General features: G+C 47.4%; 1 protein-coding gene across 2 annotated transcripts in view; it reads left to right on the top strand.

Moving 5' to 3' along the window:
- Positions 1-15,785, top strand: part of NPR3 (natriuretic peptide receptor 3) — a 101,085-nt gene that overhangs the window by 22,733 nt on the left and 62,567 nt on the right. For both annotated transcript variants that reach the window (XM_075328303.1, XM_075328298.1), the window contains exon 2: positions 3,885-4,007. In XM_075328303.1, coding sequence (XP_075184418.1) covers positions 3,885-4,007 — 123 coding nt within the window. The remainder of the gene's footprint in view (positions 1-3,884; positions 4,008-15,785) is intronic.

The raw sequence follows: 15,785 nt of genomic DNA, 5'->3' as shown, positions 1-15,785 counted from the left end.
TTTAGATTTCACGATAACCCAAACCCATGGAGAGTGCCAGGCCGCTGTACTGGGGGCATTATGCAGAAGGAAGAAAGGACCAGAGTCACAGAACTCCATTGTCTTCTTCAGAAATGTCAGTTAGCTGCCTGTAAAGCCCGAGCTGATTTGGTTCTTTGTAATTCTAGAAACAACACGCCGGTTATTACGGCTCCCACTCTTCTTATGATCAAATATTTTGGCTGAACCTTTGGGGCACTTTATTGTGTCAGAGCCTGGGCTCCCCCGCACCAAGGGGTCCCAAAATGTCTCTCATCTTTTGTGTACGTGACATCAGTATTTTTTAGTTATTTTTTTCTCTTCTTGCAAACTGAGGACACCGGTACTTAGTGACCTTTTATGCATTGCTCCTGTGTTATGATATCATAGTGTGCTGTATAATTTATGTACTGTATCATTTCTGATCACTGTGTGCACTATTCCAGTGCTGTGACATCACTGTGTGCACTATTCCTGTACTGTGACATCACTGTGTGCACTATACATGTGCTGTGACATCACTGTGTGCACTATTCCTGTACTGTGACATCACTGTGTGCACTATTCCTGTACTGTGACATCACTGTGTGCACTATACATGTGCTGTGACATCACTATGTGCACTATTCCTGTACTGTGGCATCACTGTGTGCACTATTCCAGTGTTGTGACATCACTGTGTGCACTATTCCTGTACTGTGACATCACTGTGTGCACTATTACAGTGCTGTGACATCACTGTGTGCACTATTTCTGTATTGTAACATTACGGTGTGCACTATTCCTGTACTGTAACATTACTGTGTGCACTATTCCTGTGCTGTAACATTACTGTGTGCACTATTCCTGTACTGTAACATTACTGTGTGCACTATTCCTGTACTGTAACATTACTGTGTGCACTATTCCTGTACTGTGACATTACTGTGTGCACTATTCCTGTGCTGTAACATTACTGTGTGCACTATTCCTGTACTGTAACATTACTGTGTGCACTATTCCTGTACTGTAACATTACTGTGTGCACTATTCCTGTGCTGTAACATTACTGTGTGCACTATTCCTGTACTGTAACATTACTGTGTGCACTATTCCTGTACTGTGACATCACTGTGTGCATTATATTATCTTTGTACTGTGACATCACTGTGTGCACTATTCCTGAGTTTTGTGTGAAATTCTGTCCAATTTAGCTTTTTTCCCCCCCATGTTTTTTGTGTTGCTCCAAAACACACGAAGGAAATAAACGTGTAATTGTAATAATTTTCTGGGAGAAATACTTCATTTTTTGGAAGAATTTCAAGGGTGCCAACACTTTTGATCATGACTGTATATGAGATAGATATCTGATGTATATTAGTATTAATTAATTTGTATTGTATTGAGCCTATTCTCCCAATATTCATACATTATTGGGCCCCACACGTGTTTTTGGTTAATGACCCTTGTGATGACGCACACCATTATATGGCATATTCTAGACCCGGAGGAACATATATCCCTGTGCAGCGATGCGTGTCCTGGGTACATGCTGCCCTCACATATTTCCACTAATCTTTTGATTTCCAGGCTCCAGCTATTGCTAATTTCCATGTCTGAGTATTACATTGCTATAATTAATGCTTGTGATTGGTGCCCGGGAGGTAATTGCTCAGGGATTATCTTGTCTACCTTAATGGTCTCATTACATTCTTGTGTATGGAGGGGTCAGGTCTCACTGACACGCAGGGTATTATATCTTAGCTGATCGCATTCTCCAAACTAATCATGCTGCAAAAATTTTTTTTTAGAGTGGGGGATATGGAGGGGTACAGTTCTCTTTTATGGGTGCTAGAATCTGGCTGTGGATATGATGGGGTACAGTTCTCTTTTATGGGTGCTAGAATCTGGCTGTGGATATGATGGAGTACAGTTCTCTTTTATGGGTGCTAGAATCTGGTTGTGGATCTGGAGGAGTACGGTTCTCTTTTATTGGTGCTAGACTCGGCTGTGGATATGGAGGAGTACGGTTCTCTTTTATGGGTGCTAGAATCTGGCTGTGGATATGGAGGGGTACAGTTCTCTTTTATGGGTGCTAGAATCCGGCTGGTAATATGGAGGTTACGGTTCTCTTTTATGGATGCTAGAATCCGGCTGTGGATATGGAAGGGTATGGTTCTCTTTTATGGGTGCTAGAATCCGTCTGGGAATATGGAGGTAACGGTTCTCTTTTATGGATGATAGAATCCGGCTGTAGATATGGAGGGGTATCAGTTCTCTTTTATGGGTGCTAGAATCTGGCTGTGGATATGGAGGGGTACGGTTCTCTTTTATGGGTGACAGAATCTGGCTATGGATATGGTGGAGTACAGTTCTCTTTTAATCTGGCTGTGGATATGGAGGGGTTCGGTTCTCTTTTATGGGTGCTATAATCTGGCTGTGGATATGGAGGGGTACGGTTCTCTTTTATGGGTGCTATAATCTGGCTGTGGATATGGTGAGGTATGGTTCTCTTTTACTGTATGGGTGCTAGAATCCGGCTATGGAGGGGTACGGTTCTCTTTTATGGGTGCTAGAATCTGGCTGTGGATATGGAGGGGTATGGTTCATTTTTATGGATGATAGAATCTGGCTATGGATATGGAGAAGTATGGTTCTCTTTTATGGGTGCTAGAATCTGGCTGTGGATATGGTGAGGTATGGTTCTCTTTTACCGTATGGGTGCTAGAATCCGGCTATGGAGGGGTACAATTCTCTTTTATGGGTGCTAGAATCCGGCTATGGAGGGGTACGGTTCTCTTTTATGGGTGCTAGAAGCCGGCTGTGGATATCGGTCAGTTGAAGAACACATTCATTGCGCCTGCATTAAAGAAGATGCCCACGGCTGCTATGTGCAATAAACAGCGTGACTTATCCTTATCGCTTGGGTTTCTCCGACAGTCCCATAGTCCATGAATATAGCAGAGGTCGGGCAATCCACTTGGGTCGGCTCTGTAGCAAGTGCAGCCAGTTATCTGCATAACTTGATCCAAGGCAGCCATTCCCAGGAAGAGAGGAATTGTGGAATTAAAGGGGGTGATCCAGCATTAGAAAATGATGAGTGTTTTACAAACAGCGCCTCCCCTGTCCACAGGTGTTGTCTGGTATTGCAGCTCAGTTTTATTCACTTCAATTTAACTGGAGTGCCACACCAGACACAAATCCAGGAGAAAGCCGCCAAATTCTGCTATATTCCTGGAGGTGATAACTTTATGGTAGTTTGAATGTCGTTCTCGTCTGCCGGCCGTCACTCCTTGCGGGGGGAGAGCGGTCGCGTCCAACGCCTCATTTACATGGAATGTGGAGCACACAAACAAGCTGCCTGCTATTTACATAAAATGATATTTATCCGGGTGAATGTGCTCATTGTGCCCGGCTCTGCCGGTTAATTAGTGCCGGCCGAGGGTATAATTTGCAGCACGTCGAGTGGGTAAATGCTGCAGCTCAGGATCCACGCAGTATGTGTTTATTTTACCTTCTAAGTGCTTCATTAATTTCTGCAATAAAGCGATAAACCTAAAAAGTGAAGCGACCCTGATGTGTGTAGAGTCCCTTTAAGTCGTGTAGTATCTGCCTGTCATAGCACAGGAGGTGGTGGGCGATTCAACCACTGTCAGATCTGATGGTGGGGATATATACCAGGAGCTTTGTGGGTCCAAATAATGCAAAATGACAAAATCAGCTCAGATCTGATGGTGGGGATATATACCAGAGCTCGGTGGGTCCAAATAATGCAAAATGACAAAATCAGCTCAGCTACATCTGCAATTGATTTTTAATGTGCATTGCGAGTGCCTAAATTTGATATTCTAGGTGGTTAATTTTATTTTCACTGTTTTTTCCCTCAGTTGTGATAATGTGCGCAAGCAGCGATACCGTCCGGACTATCATGTTGGCTGCACATCGACAAGGGCTGACCAAAGGGGACTACGTGTTCTTCAACATTGAACTCTTCAACAGCTCGTCGTATGGTAAGTTCATTTTAATGTCACTAGCCTTTTCCATTAAGGGTCTCTGCTTTCGTTAGATCGCTCACTTATAATAGTGACCGCAAAAGACAGGTCACTGCCTCTCACAAAATCAGCATCTTCCTCCTCTGTTACTGTGACCACTCATATCATCCGACTTGCTGCACAGGGTTCTTTCCTTTCTTTGTGAAAGTGACCTTGTTATACTGAGTCTTATCAGTAATACAGTGAATGTGTCGCGGGCGGAGGAGGGGACGCTGCGCTCACCCACTGCTCGGGTCCGGCTGCTGCTGCTGCTCGGTGGTGGCTCGAGCGGCGCTCCTCGCCCGTGAGTGAAAGGGGGTGGTTTGGTTTAGGGATATTGTCCGTGACGCCACCCACGGTTGTGGTGAAGTTGTGACACCACCGCTGCTCTGGACGGAGAGCAGCTTGGATGTTGGTTCTCCCCTCCGTGGGTAGGGGGTTGGTTGTCCCGGGGCCCGGTGAGGGGATTTAGGGATGGCAGGCGGGTTACGGGGCCTGGTGAGGTGCAGGGTCGCGGGGGCAGCGCTGTGCCGCACGGCACGGTGGTACTCACTCAGCCAATGATGTACACAGAGTCTCCGGTAAAACAAGCGGCTGGATGGACGGGTCCCACAGACGGCTGCGGTGTTTCTCCTCCCGGCAGGTTGATGGTGACTGTCTTTCCCTGCACCTGTGTAGTGTGTACGGTTCCAATGGGTTCCCACCGGTAACCCGCTCCCCAGCTTGGATATGTGCTGAGGGAGCCCCTTTTGCCCGCAGGCTCTGGCCCTGGGAACTTTAGCCTTGGCGGTGACTGTGTTTCCCTCTAACGGTTGGACTGTTGCCTTCTATCGTGACTTGGCTGCTGGGAAACCCAGGAGGTTCCCTTCGCTAACGGATTTGACAAATTGCACGGCGATTCCTAGCCTTGTCGGGGTCCGTAAGCCCCTGTCGGATGGTGCTGGCTTCTCTTTGCGTACCGGTCCGGTACCGCCGGGCCACCGCCCGTCCACCGTCCTTACGGCTAGCTCCAATAGGCCTCTCCTGCAGACGGTCACCACCGTCTGCCAACCTTGCTGTTCTGTCCGGGCCACACACCCGGACCACCCGGACCCGGACCAACATCAGACTCCTCCACTGCCTCTTCACTTCCACCACTCTTCTCCACTGCAAACTATCTGCTCTCTTTTCCCGCCTCCAGGACTGTGCACTCCTCGGTGGGCGGGACCAACCGCCTGGCCCACCCCCTGGTGTGAGCATCAGCCCCTGGAGGGAGGCAACAAGGGTTTTTGTCTGACTTTGGTGTGCCTGACCGGGAGTGTGGGGTGTGTTGGTGTAGTGCTTGTGACGTCCTGGCTTGCCCAGGGCGCCACAAATGCAGTCCCTACTAAAGGTCACTGCCTCTCACAAGATCAACACGCTCCTCCTCTGCTGCTGTGATGACTCCTATCATCTGATTGACTGTGTAGAGATTTCTATTTACCTGATTTATGGCACTATCCTTCTATAGGGTGCCATGTTATCAATAATACAATGAGAAGAATGAACAGGTCACTTCCTCTCACAAGATCAACACGCTCCTCCTCTGCTGCTGTGATGACTCCTATCATCTAACTGCTTAAGGTCCAGTCACACTAAGCAACTTACCAGCGATCCCAACAACGATAGGGATCGCTGGTAAGTTGCTAGGAGGTTGCTGGTGAGATGTCACACTGCGACGCTCCAGCGATCCCACCAGCAACCTGACCTGACAGGGATCGCTGGAGCGTCGCTACACGAGTTGCTGGTGAGCTCACCAGCAACCAGTGACCAGCCCCCAGCGCCGCGTGGAAGATGCTGCGCTTGGTAACTAAGGTAAATATCGGGTAACCAACCCGATATTTACCTTGGTTACCAGCGCACGGAGCTACACGTGCAGAGAGCAGGGAGCAGCGCACACTGCTTAGCGCTGGCTCCCTGCTCTCCTAGTTACAGCACACATCGGGTTAATTAACCCGATGTGTGCTGCAGCTACATGTGCACAGAGCAGGAGCCGGCACTGACAGTGAGAGCGGCGGAGGCTGGTAACAAAGGTAAATATCGGGTAACCAAGGACAGGGCTTCTTGGTTACCCGATGTTTACATTGGTTACCAGCCTCCGCAGAAGCCGGCTCCTGCTGCCTGCACATTTAGTTGTTGCTGTCTCGCTGTCACACACAGCGATCTGCGCTTCACAGCGGGACAGCAACAACTAAAAAATGGCCCAGGACATTCAGCAACAACCAACGACCTCACAGCAGGGGCCAGGTTGTTGCTGGATGTCACACACCGCAACATCACTAGCAACGTTACAAAAGTTGTTCGTTAGCAGCGATGTTGCTAGCGATGTTGCTTAGTGTGACGGGGCCTTTAGAGAGTTCTGTTTATCTGCTCTGTGCCACTGTCCTTCTATAGGGTTCCATGTTATCAGTAATACAATGACAGAAAGAACAGGTCACTGCCTCTCAAAAAATGAACACACACCTCCTCTTCTGCTGTGATGACTCCTTTCATCCGATTTACTGTCTAGAGTTCTCCTTTTACCTTCTGTATGGCACTTTCTTTCCGTAGGGTGCCATCTTATCAATAATACATTCACAGGCGTGAAGAGGTCACTGCCTTTCAAATGATCAACACTCTCCTCCTCTGCTGCTGTGATGATTCCTATAATCTGATTGACTGCCTAGCATTCTCTTTTACCTGCTGTATGGCACTTTCTTTCCATAGGGTGCCATGTGATCAATAATACATTGACAAGACTGAACAGGTCACTGCCTCGCAAAAGATCAACATACTCCTCCTCTGCTGCTGTGATGACTCCTCCTATCTCACTGCATAGAGATTTCTATTTATCTGCTCTTTGGCCCTGTCCTTCCACAGGGTGCCATATTATCAATAATACAATGACAGAAATGAACAGGTCACTGCCTCTCAAAAGATCAACACACTCCTCATCTGCTGCTGTGATGACTCCGATCATCTGACTGACTGCCTAGCGTTCTCGCTTTACCTGCTGTATGGCATTTTCTTTCCATAGGGTGCCATGTGACAAATAATACAATGACAGGTATGAAAAGGTCACTGCCTTTCCTATGATAAACATACCACCCCTCTGCTGCTTTGACCACTTCCATTATCTGTTTGACTTCTGAGTGTTTTCTTTATTGCCTACTTGATAATACAGTCATTAGAGTTATCAATAATACAATGCCAGGAGTGCCCAGGTCACTGCCTCTCACAAGATCAACATATTCCCCCTCCACTGCAGTGGTCCCTCATATCTGATTCACTACATAGGGTTCTGTCCTTATCTGCTCTCTGATCCTGTTCTCAATAATACAGTGACAGGTATCAACAGGTCACTGCCTTTCATATGATAAACATACCACCCCTCTGCTGCTTTGACCACTTCTGTTATCTGATTGACTTCTGAGTGTTTTTTTCCTGCATACTTTATGATATAGTTATTCCATAGGGAGCTGAGTTATCAATAATACAATGCTAGGAGTAAACAGGTCACTGCCTCTCACAAGATCAACATACTCCCCCTCCGCTACAGTGGTCGCTCATATCTGATTCACTGCATAGGGTTCTGTCCTTACCTGCTCTATGATCTATGGCACTGTCCTTTCATAGGGTTCCATGTTATCAATAATAAAATGCCAGAAGTGACCAGGTCACTGCCTCTCACAAGATCAACATACTCCCCCTCTGCTGCGATGATCATTCATATCTGATTCACTGCATAGGGTTCTGTCCTCACCTGCTCTATGATCTATGGCACTGTCCTTCCATAGGGTTCAATTTTATCAATAATACAATGCCAGAAGTGACCAGGTCACTGCCTCTCACAAGATCAACATACTCCCCCTTGGCTGCGATGATCATTCATATCTGATTCACTGCATAGGGTTCTGTCCTTACCTGCTCTATGATCTATGGCACTGTCCTTCCATAGGGTTCCATGTTATTAATAATAAAATGCCAGAAGTGACCAGGTCACTGCCTCTCACAAGATCAACATACTCCCCCTCTGCTGCGATGATCATTCATATCTGATTCACTGCATAGGGTTCTGTCCTTACCTGCTCTATGAGTGTGACCCTGCTGTGTGCGGCCATGTTCTCAATAACACAGTGACAAAAGTGGCGACTGGCGAGGTCACTGCCTCCCACAAGATCAGCACATTCCTCTCCCGCTGCTTTGCTTATGTTAGCTGAATTCTGTTCTGAGACGTATGTTATTTAGCTGATTTTATTGCATTGTTTAATCTCATAAACGTTCACCGTCCTGCGTGAGAACAGATAAATAACTTGATCGATGAGTGAGTCCAGATTCCCATCTGCCACTTGGGTGAGGACCCGGCAGATCTGTTACTCTCGGATTTGTTTAGAGACCTGAAGGTGCAAAGTATTGGAAATGCTTTCTGTATCCTGGCATCAATGAGTCAACAAATCCCAGGCCTTGACAGAGCCAGATGCTGTTTGCTGCGAAGACTGATGAAAAGTAAACTGAGCTGATGGCTTTCCAGGTTGAGCATTAATCTTGTGAATCGGCCGTTCAGGGCCCTCGCTCGTGAAAAAAAGAGATTCTCTTGCATCATTTAGAGAGGTGACCTAGAAACAGCGCCACCACTGACCACAGTTCATGTCTGGTATTGCAGCTCAGCTTTATTGAAGTGAATGGTGCAAAACTTCAATATCATGCATAAACTGTGACCCAGTGTGGTGCCATGTTTTCATAATCCTGTACAACCCCATTTAGGCTTAAAGGGGTTGTTAATCAATATTCAATTAAAGGGTTGGGTTATTTTTTTCGCAAATAGGTGTGATCATGAATTGTTCTTCATGGGCATCTTCTTGAGGAGCCGTCCCACTTGTTAAACATACTAGCTTTACATACAGGCAAGAAAGGGTGCAGGAATAAATGGAAACAAATCCCTCCCTACCGTGTTTCCCCAAAATTAAGACCCAACCAGAAAATAAGCCCTAGGTACTGTTCATTTTTGCACCACAGTAATAGTATCCTGAAATAGGGCTTGGGCAGCTGTTTCAGAATATGTAACTTTTATTGCTGTATGTTGCCCCGTTGTGTTGCTGTACGCCACGAAAAATCTATACTAGTGCGTCGGCTGATAATGCAAAATGAATATTCACCCATTCCTTCACCAATAATATCGCCCACCCCTCTGTGCAAAAGCGTGACAGCTGCATAGAAATACAAGACAGTAGACGGTCAGTCTGAGGATTGCGATGTGATCGTTGGACGAGTAATATGGCACTCTGACTGCACCCAATCACTGATGCCAATAAAAGTGAATCATGGTCTAAAAGAGCGCTATGGAGGTCACAAATCGTTTAGTAAGTTTTATTTGTTTTATCAAAGCCACAACGCGTTTCGATATATACAATATCTTCGTCAGGTGGTTATTCACAATATTCACCTGACGAAGATATTGTTTATATCGAAACGCGTTGTGGCTTTGATAAAACAAATAAAACTTACTAAATGATTTGTGACCTCCATAGCGCTCTTTTAGACCATGATTCACTTATTGAAACCTATTTCCCCCTTCGGGGGTCCATGGCAAGAGCTGCTTAAACGGAGGTTTCATCAAAACCAAGACCTTTTGGACACCTATTCCCTCCACTAACCCGCGTCTGGATCAGGCTCACAGGAATCCGTCTCCCTGGAAGGATTTTACGGATAATCCTCCTGACAGCGGAACATTACACTCCCGTCTATTACCGTGGTTGTGCGAGGGCTGCACAACCACTCCAGGGGAGCAGTTTTAATTACCGGTCTCACCGTTACTCCTGCCCTGAGACTCTTCACATGCGCTCCCTGTTTTCACTTCTTTCAATCACTGATGCCGGCGCAGCGGAATGAATATTCATTTTGCATTTTTATACATTTTCCGGGGCTTACAGCAGCACAACGGGGCAAAGTACAGAAATAAAAGCTACATATCCTGAAAGGGCTCCCCAAACCCTATTTCAAGATACTAGGTATTAGTATGGTACACAAAAAATTACCTGACTAATTCCCTTTAAAGAATACAGCATGACACTTCATCTAGCAAAGCAAAGAAATATAAGACATCTGTGATGCTTGACACTATGTGGTGTACTGTGATGCTAGTCACTCGGAGGCGTTAGATACTACTTGTGTGCAGTGTGAATGTAGAGGTCATCAAACAGGCCGAGATCAGGAACCAGGAGGACACTACAGGACACAGGGGGCAGGCATAGACTAGATCAAGATACAGGCCAAGGGTCAGGATACCAAGAGACTAAGTATGTGATAGAGGATACATGGTCAGGAGAAGGTCTGAGGTCAGGAGCCAGAAGGTTAACGACAAAGTCAGGGGGCGGGCAGAGTAGAGTCAACTACAGTCCAGGGTCGAGAAGCCAAGATCAGATAATTGTGCACAAAAGGGAGCCAAGCACTTACTGCGGGACCAGGAAATACGACTGGTGACTTTCTGGGCGAGCATACGAGGAGCATCTGGGAAGTCCCTACCAGCACCAGCATAGGACCCAGTGTTGAGAAACCACTCATCCACTGGAGCTCAAGACAAAGAGCAGAACATCTAAACCTGAAACGCGTTCTATGCGAAAGGAGCAGGCTCTGCAGGAGAGCATGGCAGAACATAACAGAGCACAAGATGCTCCGCACATTGGAACCATGACAGTATCCCGTGAAGATAAGACCTAGTGCATCTTTCGGAGTCAAAAATATTCTAAGACCCTGTTTTATTTTTGGGGAATCGCGGCTCTACACTGATACATCGCAGCAGACAGATGGAAGGATTGAAATGCCGAATTTGTCACTTATATATTTTGATTATACAGTAATTAAAGGGGTACTCCCACCCTACTGCCTACACGTTCTGAGAATTAAGGGTTGTGTGGACAATCTCCTGGTCTATGCAGGAAAATACAGCATGGCTCCATGCACAGCGGGGGCAGGAATATTGTTCAGGGCATCTTGATTGACCCCAGTCTTCTACCATTATACATTGGGGAGAGGCGGCACCGTGCACCAGTTTTCAGTTCCCCCCATTGGCGCTATAACAGGTAGCATAGAACAATGCCAGGACGTGATATACCTCTGCCCTCCTCTGCCAGTAATCTCCTTACATAATAAGAAGGAAACAGCGATAACAAGGAAATAGGCTCTATTCTGTTTGCACTTTACAAGGAATTTCCCCGTCCCCTGCCCCCTCGCCCCGCACCGGGCTCATCCACATTCTCACATGCCACGTTTAGCCCGGAGGACACAAACTCAACAATCATTTCCCAGTCATTTCACTGGAATAAGTCAGTGTTTACATTTTGAAGAGATTTTTGATGGTAAATCGAATTATCCATTGTTTCTTCCTCCTATATAGCATAATATGCTTCTTACAGGGCCATACTTCACATGCCTCAGATTTCATACATAAAAAAAGATCATGCCATGGTTGTATATGTCTAGTTTCATTATATAGCGGCACACTTAGTGTCCACAGCTTCTTGGTAGGTAACCATAGGGACTCTGCTGCCATACAGTCTCCTTACACACAGCCTAGGCCCTTATTGTGACCTTACACATTACATACATTTGGCTGAACCGAGGAACAGCTCTAAAATGTCCATAGGGAAATCCCAATCGCCCAAGTTTTTTCCCCTTTACGGATAGCTGTTTATTTTCCAAAGGATAGATGATTACATGCTATTTGTTGGGGGTCCGACTCCTGTGACGCCCAGCGACCACAAAAATGGTGTTCTAAAAAGCCCTCTATTAATTTTCTATGGGGGCTACAGCCCTCGGCTATGTGACCTCTACAGCCAATCAGTGGTCTCATTGGTCATGGACTGGCACTATGGCTCCCATCGCACATGACTGCTGAGGCCCCTGAAAAAGGCTGTGAGGACAACCAAGCACTACTGAAGGAAGCTAAGAGAATGGAGAGGCAAGTATGGTTTCTTTTTCTTTTTTTCTCTTTTTGATTTGCTAATTTCTGCCCCTTCCCAATATGTGACATAGATTTATATCCCAGGTTAGGTGCAAGTGGATGGAGTGGGCTTGGAAGCTACGGTAAACTTGTTGTTGGCAGCTGTTTTTGTAGCTGATTCCAGTCGTGGCTGCTGTGATCCTTATGCGGGCTTTACACGAGTCGACTGATCGTGCGATTTCACGATCGATCGTAACCGCCCCCCCGTCGTTTGTGCGTCACGGGCAAATCGCTGCCCGTGTCGCACAAAGTCGTTAAAGCGCCGTCACACGTACTTACCTGCTGAGTGACCTCGCTGTGGGCGGCGAACATCCACTTCCTGAAGGGGGAGGGACGTTCGGCGTCAAAGCGACGTCACACAGCCGCCGGCCAATAGAAGCGGAGGGGCGGAGATGAGCGGGACATAAACATCCCGCCCACCTCCTTCCTTCCGCATTGCCGGCGGGAGTCGATGGACGCAGGTAAGATCTGTTCATCGTTCCCGGGGTGTCACACAGAGCGATGTGTGCTGCCCCGGGTACGATGAACAACCGGCGCCATTTTAAATAAACACTTTTTTAAAACTGAGCGACGAGTACACGACTCACGATTTGTGAGCGATACTGCATGGCTCGGAGGTGTCACACAGGCCGACGTCGCAAGCGATGCCGGATGTGCGTCACAAAAAACGTGACCCCGACGATCTATCGCACGATAGATCGTCTCGTGTAAAGCCCGCATTAGATGATGCGATCTATAGCAATCACAAGTCACAGGGAGCCTATGGATTGCTTCTGCAGCCTCCTGGGAGAGTATTGAAGTCCCTCTATTTCTGACATTTCTGCCACGTTAGTAAATGTAAAGGCTTAAAGGGTTTTTTCCATAAATTTAAAGTTAATTTTAAAATTGCTTTTAATCAATAGATCTTGGAAAAATAATGATTTTCACAATTGGATGTGATTAAAAAAACTGTTCCTGTACTGAGATAATCTTATATATGTGTCCCTGCTGTGTACTGTGTAATGGCCGTGTCTGACCGTACAGGGACATGGTCTGATCATACCACAGCTATTGGACAGGGGAGGAAGTAAAAAGGTATACAGATATTACAGCACGGGATCCCAAATAAGTAGATATTTCTTTAAGGTAAAACATTTTTTTTAAAGCAGGCAGGGAAATGTTTTACCTCCCTGAAAGAATCAGCTGTGATCACGTGCTGTAGTATCTGTATATTCTTTTGTGTCCTTCCCTGCCCAGGAGATGTGGTATGAACAGACCATGTCCTTGTACGGTCAGACACGGCCATTACACAGTACACAGCAGGAGCACACATATAAGATCTCAGCACAGGAACATTTTATAAGGACACATCCAATTGTGGAAATGGTTATTATTCCAAGATCTATTGATTAAAATCAACTTTAAAATTAATTTTGTTTATGGGATTCCCCTTTAAGGTTTATGTGCCTATGAGTTAAAAGAGGGATTTAAGTTTGAGATTACCAAAATCTTCCAACCAATTTTTTGGCAGGGAGGCAATGTAACCAGCCGTGCCAACCAAAAGAGAGGGCATCCCCTGATAACCCGGCGTCTGGTTCCCATAGAGGTCAGTGACCCCATCAGACGTGGTGTTTGGTGCCTAATAGAGGCAGCACATTGCACACAAGCACGGAGGCGACCTCCGCTAAATAATAACCCAAATAATGTGACTTCTCCCAGCACGAATGCAGTAACCACGACTTTGTAACGCACCCAAGTCCATGGAGGCAGCGATCCAGAGGCCGCTCTCATTTATTAATGCAGCAATAAACGTGTCGGTGATACATTACAGGCTGATAATGACTGGGGAGAACGGTCCGGAGTGTTCCCAGGACCATCAGCTCTGCTGTAACCCAATGATTGGGGTGCCACCCTTTACCAGAACATACAGGCCAAATGATAAGTGTCTGAAGCTGCTACCTTAAAGAAGGCACCCGGATCCTGTGTGTACACGGAGTCTGTCTGCAGTTTTCGGAGCAGAACCTCCCAGTTTTTGAGACGTTTTGGGTTTTGTGTAGGATTTAGAGAGTCCTCCAAAAACTCCTGAAAAAACTTCAATGTGCGTGTACCGCCCCGGGGCTTGGCCGGCTGCCGAGCCGCTCGGTTCCGTGCTCGTCGGTGGGTGGTGGCTCGAGCTCTCCACGGACCCGGGGAGCACATCGCTCTGAAAGGGGGTTGGCGCTACACGTAGGGACTTCGGTGGGGAGATCCACGGCCGGAGCCGCGGTGGTTTGTAGGGGATTTAAGTTTGTGACGCCACCCACGGGTTGTGGTGAATGGATGGACACCACCGCTGCCGTTGACTAGGCTTCCGGGGATGGTGTTGCGCAGCTTGGTGTTGACCCCCTCCGTGGGTAGGGGGGAGTGATGGTCCCGGAGGCCCGAGGGAGGTGCTGAGGCGAGGGGATGGATGCGTGCTGGGGTGTCGGTGCGGTGCGGCGCGGTGCGTGGCCCGAAGGCACTGGTGTACTCACTATGATAAACACGCTGGAGTCTCTGGTAAACCAAACAAGATGGTGAACGGGGCCCGCAGCCGGCTGCAGTTTTCCCCTTATCAGGTTGGTGGTTTCCGCCTTTCTCCTGCACCTCACTTGTGTAAAAATCACGACTCCTATGCCTGAGCAACGGTAGTCCGCTCCCCGGTTTGATATGTGTCAGGAGAGCCCCTTTTGCCCGCAGACGCTGGCCCGTCGGTTCTCTATGCCTTGGCGGTGGCTTTACCCCTATGGTTGGGCTGTTGTCTTCAGTCAAGTCTTATGCGGGAAAGGTCCTAAAGTCAAGTCCTCAATCAGTTGATTTGACTTAGCCTAGTTGTTTCTGTGCCTCGTACTGGGTCTGAGTACCCCTCCTGGTGCTCCGGTTTCCAATCGGTTCCCTGGTTCGGTACCGGCGGGCCACCGCCTGACTCCGATCCCTACGGTTCCACCGACTGTAATCCCAGCTCCTGCAGGCGGCCACCACCGTCTGCCTCTTTGCCAGAGGTGACTGGGCTCCAACCCAGACACCTGGTGTAGACTTTGGCAGGCCTGAGCACAGGTCTGCTCTTGAACTTGACTCCACTTCACTCCAGTGTCAAAGCTCAACTCTAACTAACTGTTTTCCCGCCTCCGGGCTTGTGAACTCCTCGGTGGGCGGAGCCAACCACCTGGCTCCGCCCCCCTGGTGTGAACATCAAACCCGGAGGAAGGTGACAAGTGTTTTTGGTAGTTTGGCTGCTGTCACCTTACTAAGGGGAGGGAGAGGTGGGTGTGTTTGGGACTACCTGTGACAACCTGGCTAGTCCAGGGCGTCACATGCGCATACTTTACGAATCATTATTGTGTAGTGTTCCTCTAGGTCAAGATTAATAAAAGGGTTATTATACTTCAATGTCTTTTAAAAGAGGTTTGTGTCTCCCAGCTGTCACGTGACTTCTGCTCTAATGGAAAAGTGAAGACTGCGCCAATCAGCAAGAGAGTATTATCCACATTTTTAGTAGACTAGGAAAGTAATGGGTTATTATCCATGTCCCCTGGTGGTCTAGGGAAGTGAGGGGTGATTATCCATGTCCCCTGGTGGTCTAGGGAAGTGAGGGGATATTATCCATGTCCCCTGGTGGTCTAGGGAAGTGAGGGGATATTATCCATGTCTCCTGGTGGTCTAGGGAAGTAAGAGATTATTATCCAAATCTTTAGTGGTCTAAGAAAGTGAAGGGTTATTCTCTATTTTCCTGGTAGTCTAGGGGTGGGAGTAATAATGTGTGC

Source organism: Anomaloglossus baeobatrachus, chromosome 1 (assembly GCF_048569485.1).
Source record: "Anomaloglossus baeobatrachus isolate aAnoBae1 chromosome 1, aAnoBae1.hap1, whole genome shotgun sequence".
Lineage (NCBI taxonomy): Eukaryota > Metazoa > Chordata > Amphibia > Anura > Aromobatidae > Anomaloglossus > Anomaloglossus baeobatrachus.
The sequence above is the reverse complement of the archived record's forward strand: the minus strand, read 5'-3'. Positions and strand labels throughout refer to the sequence as shown.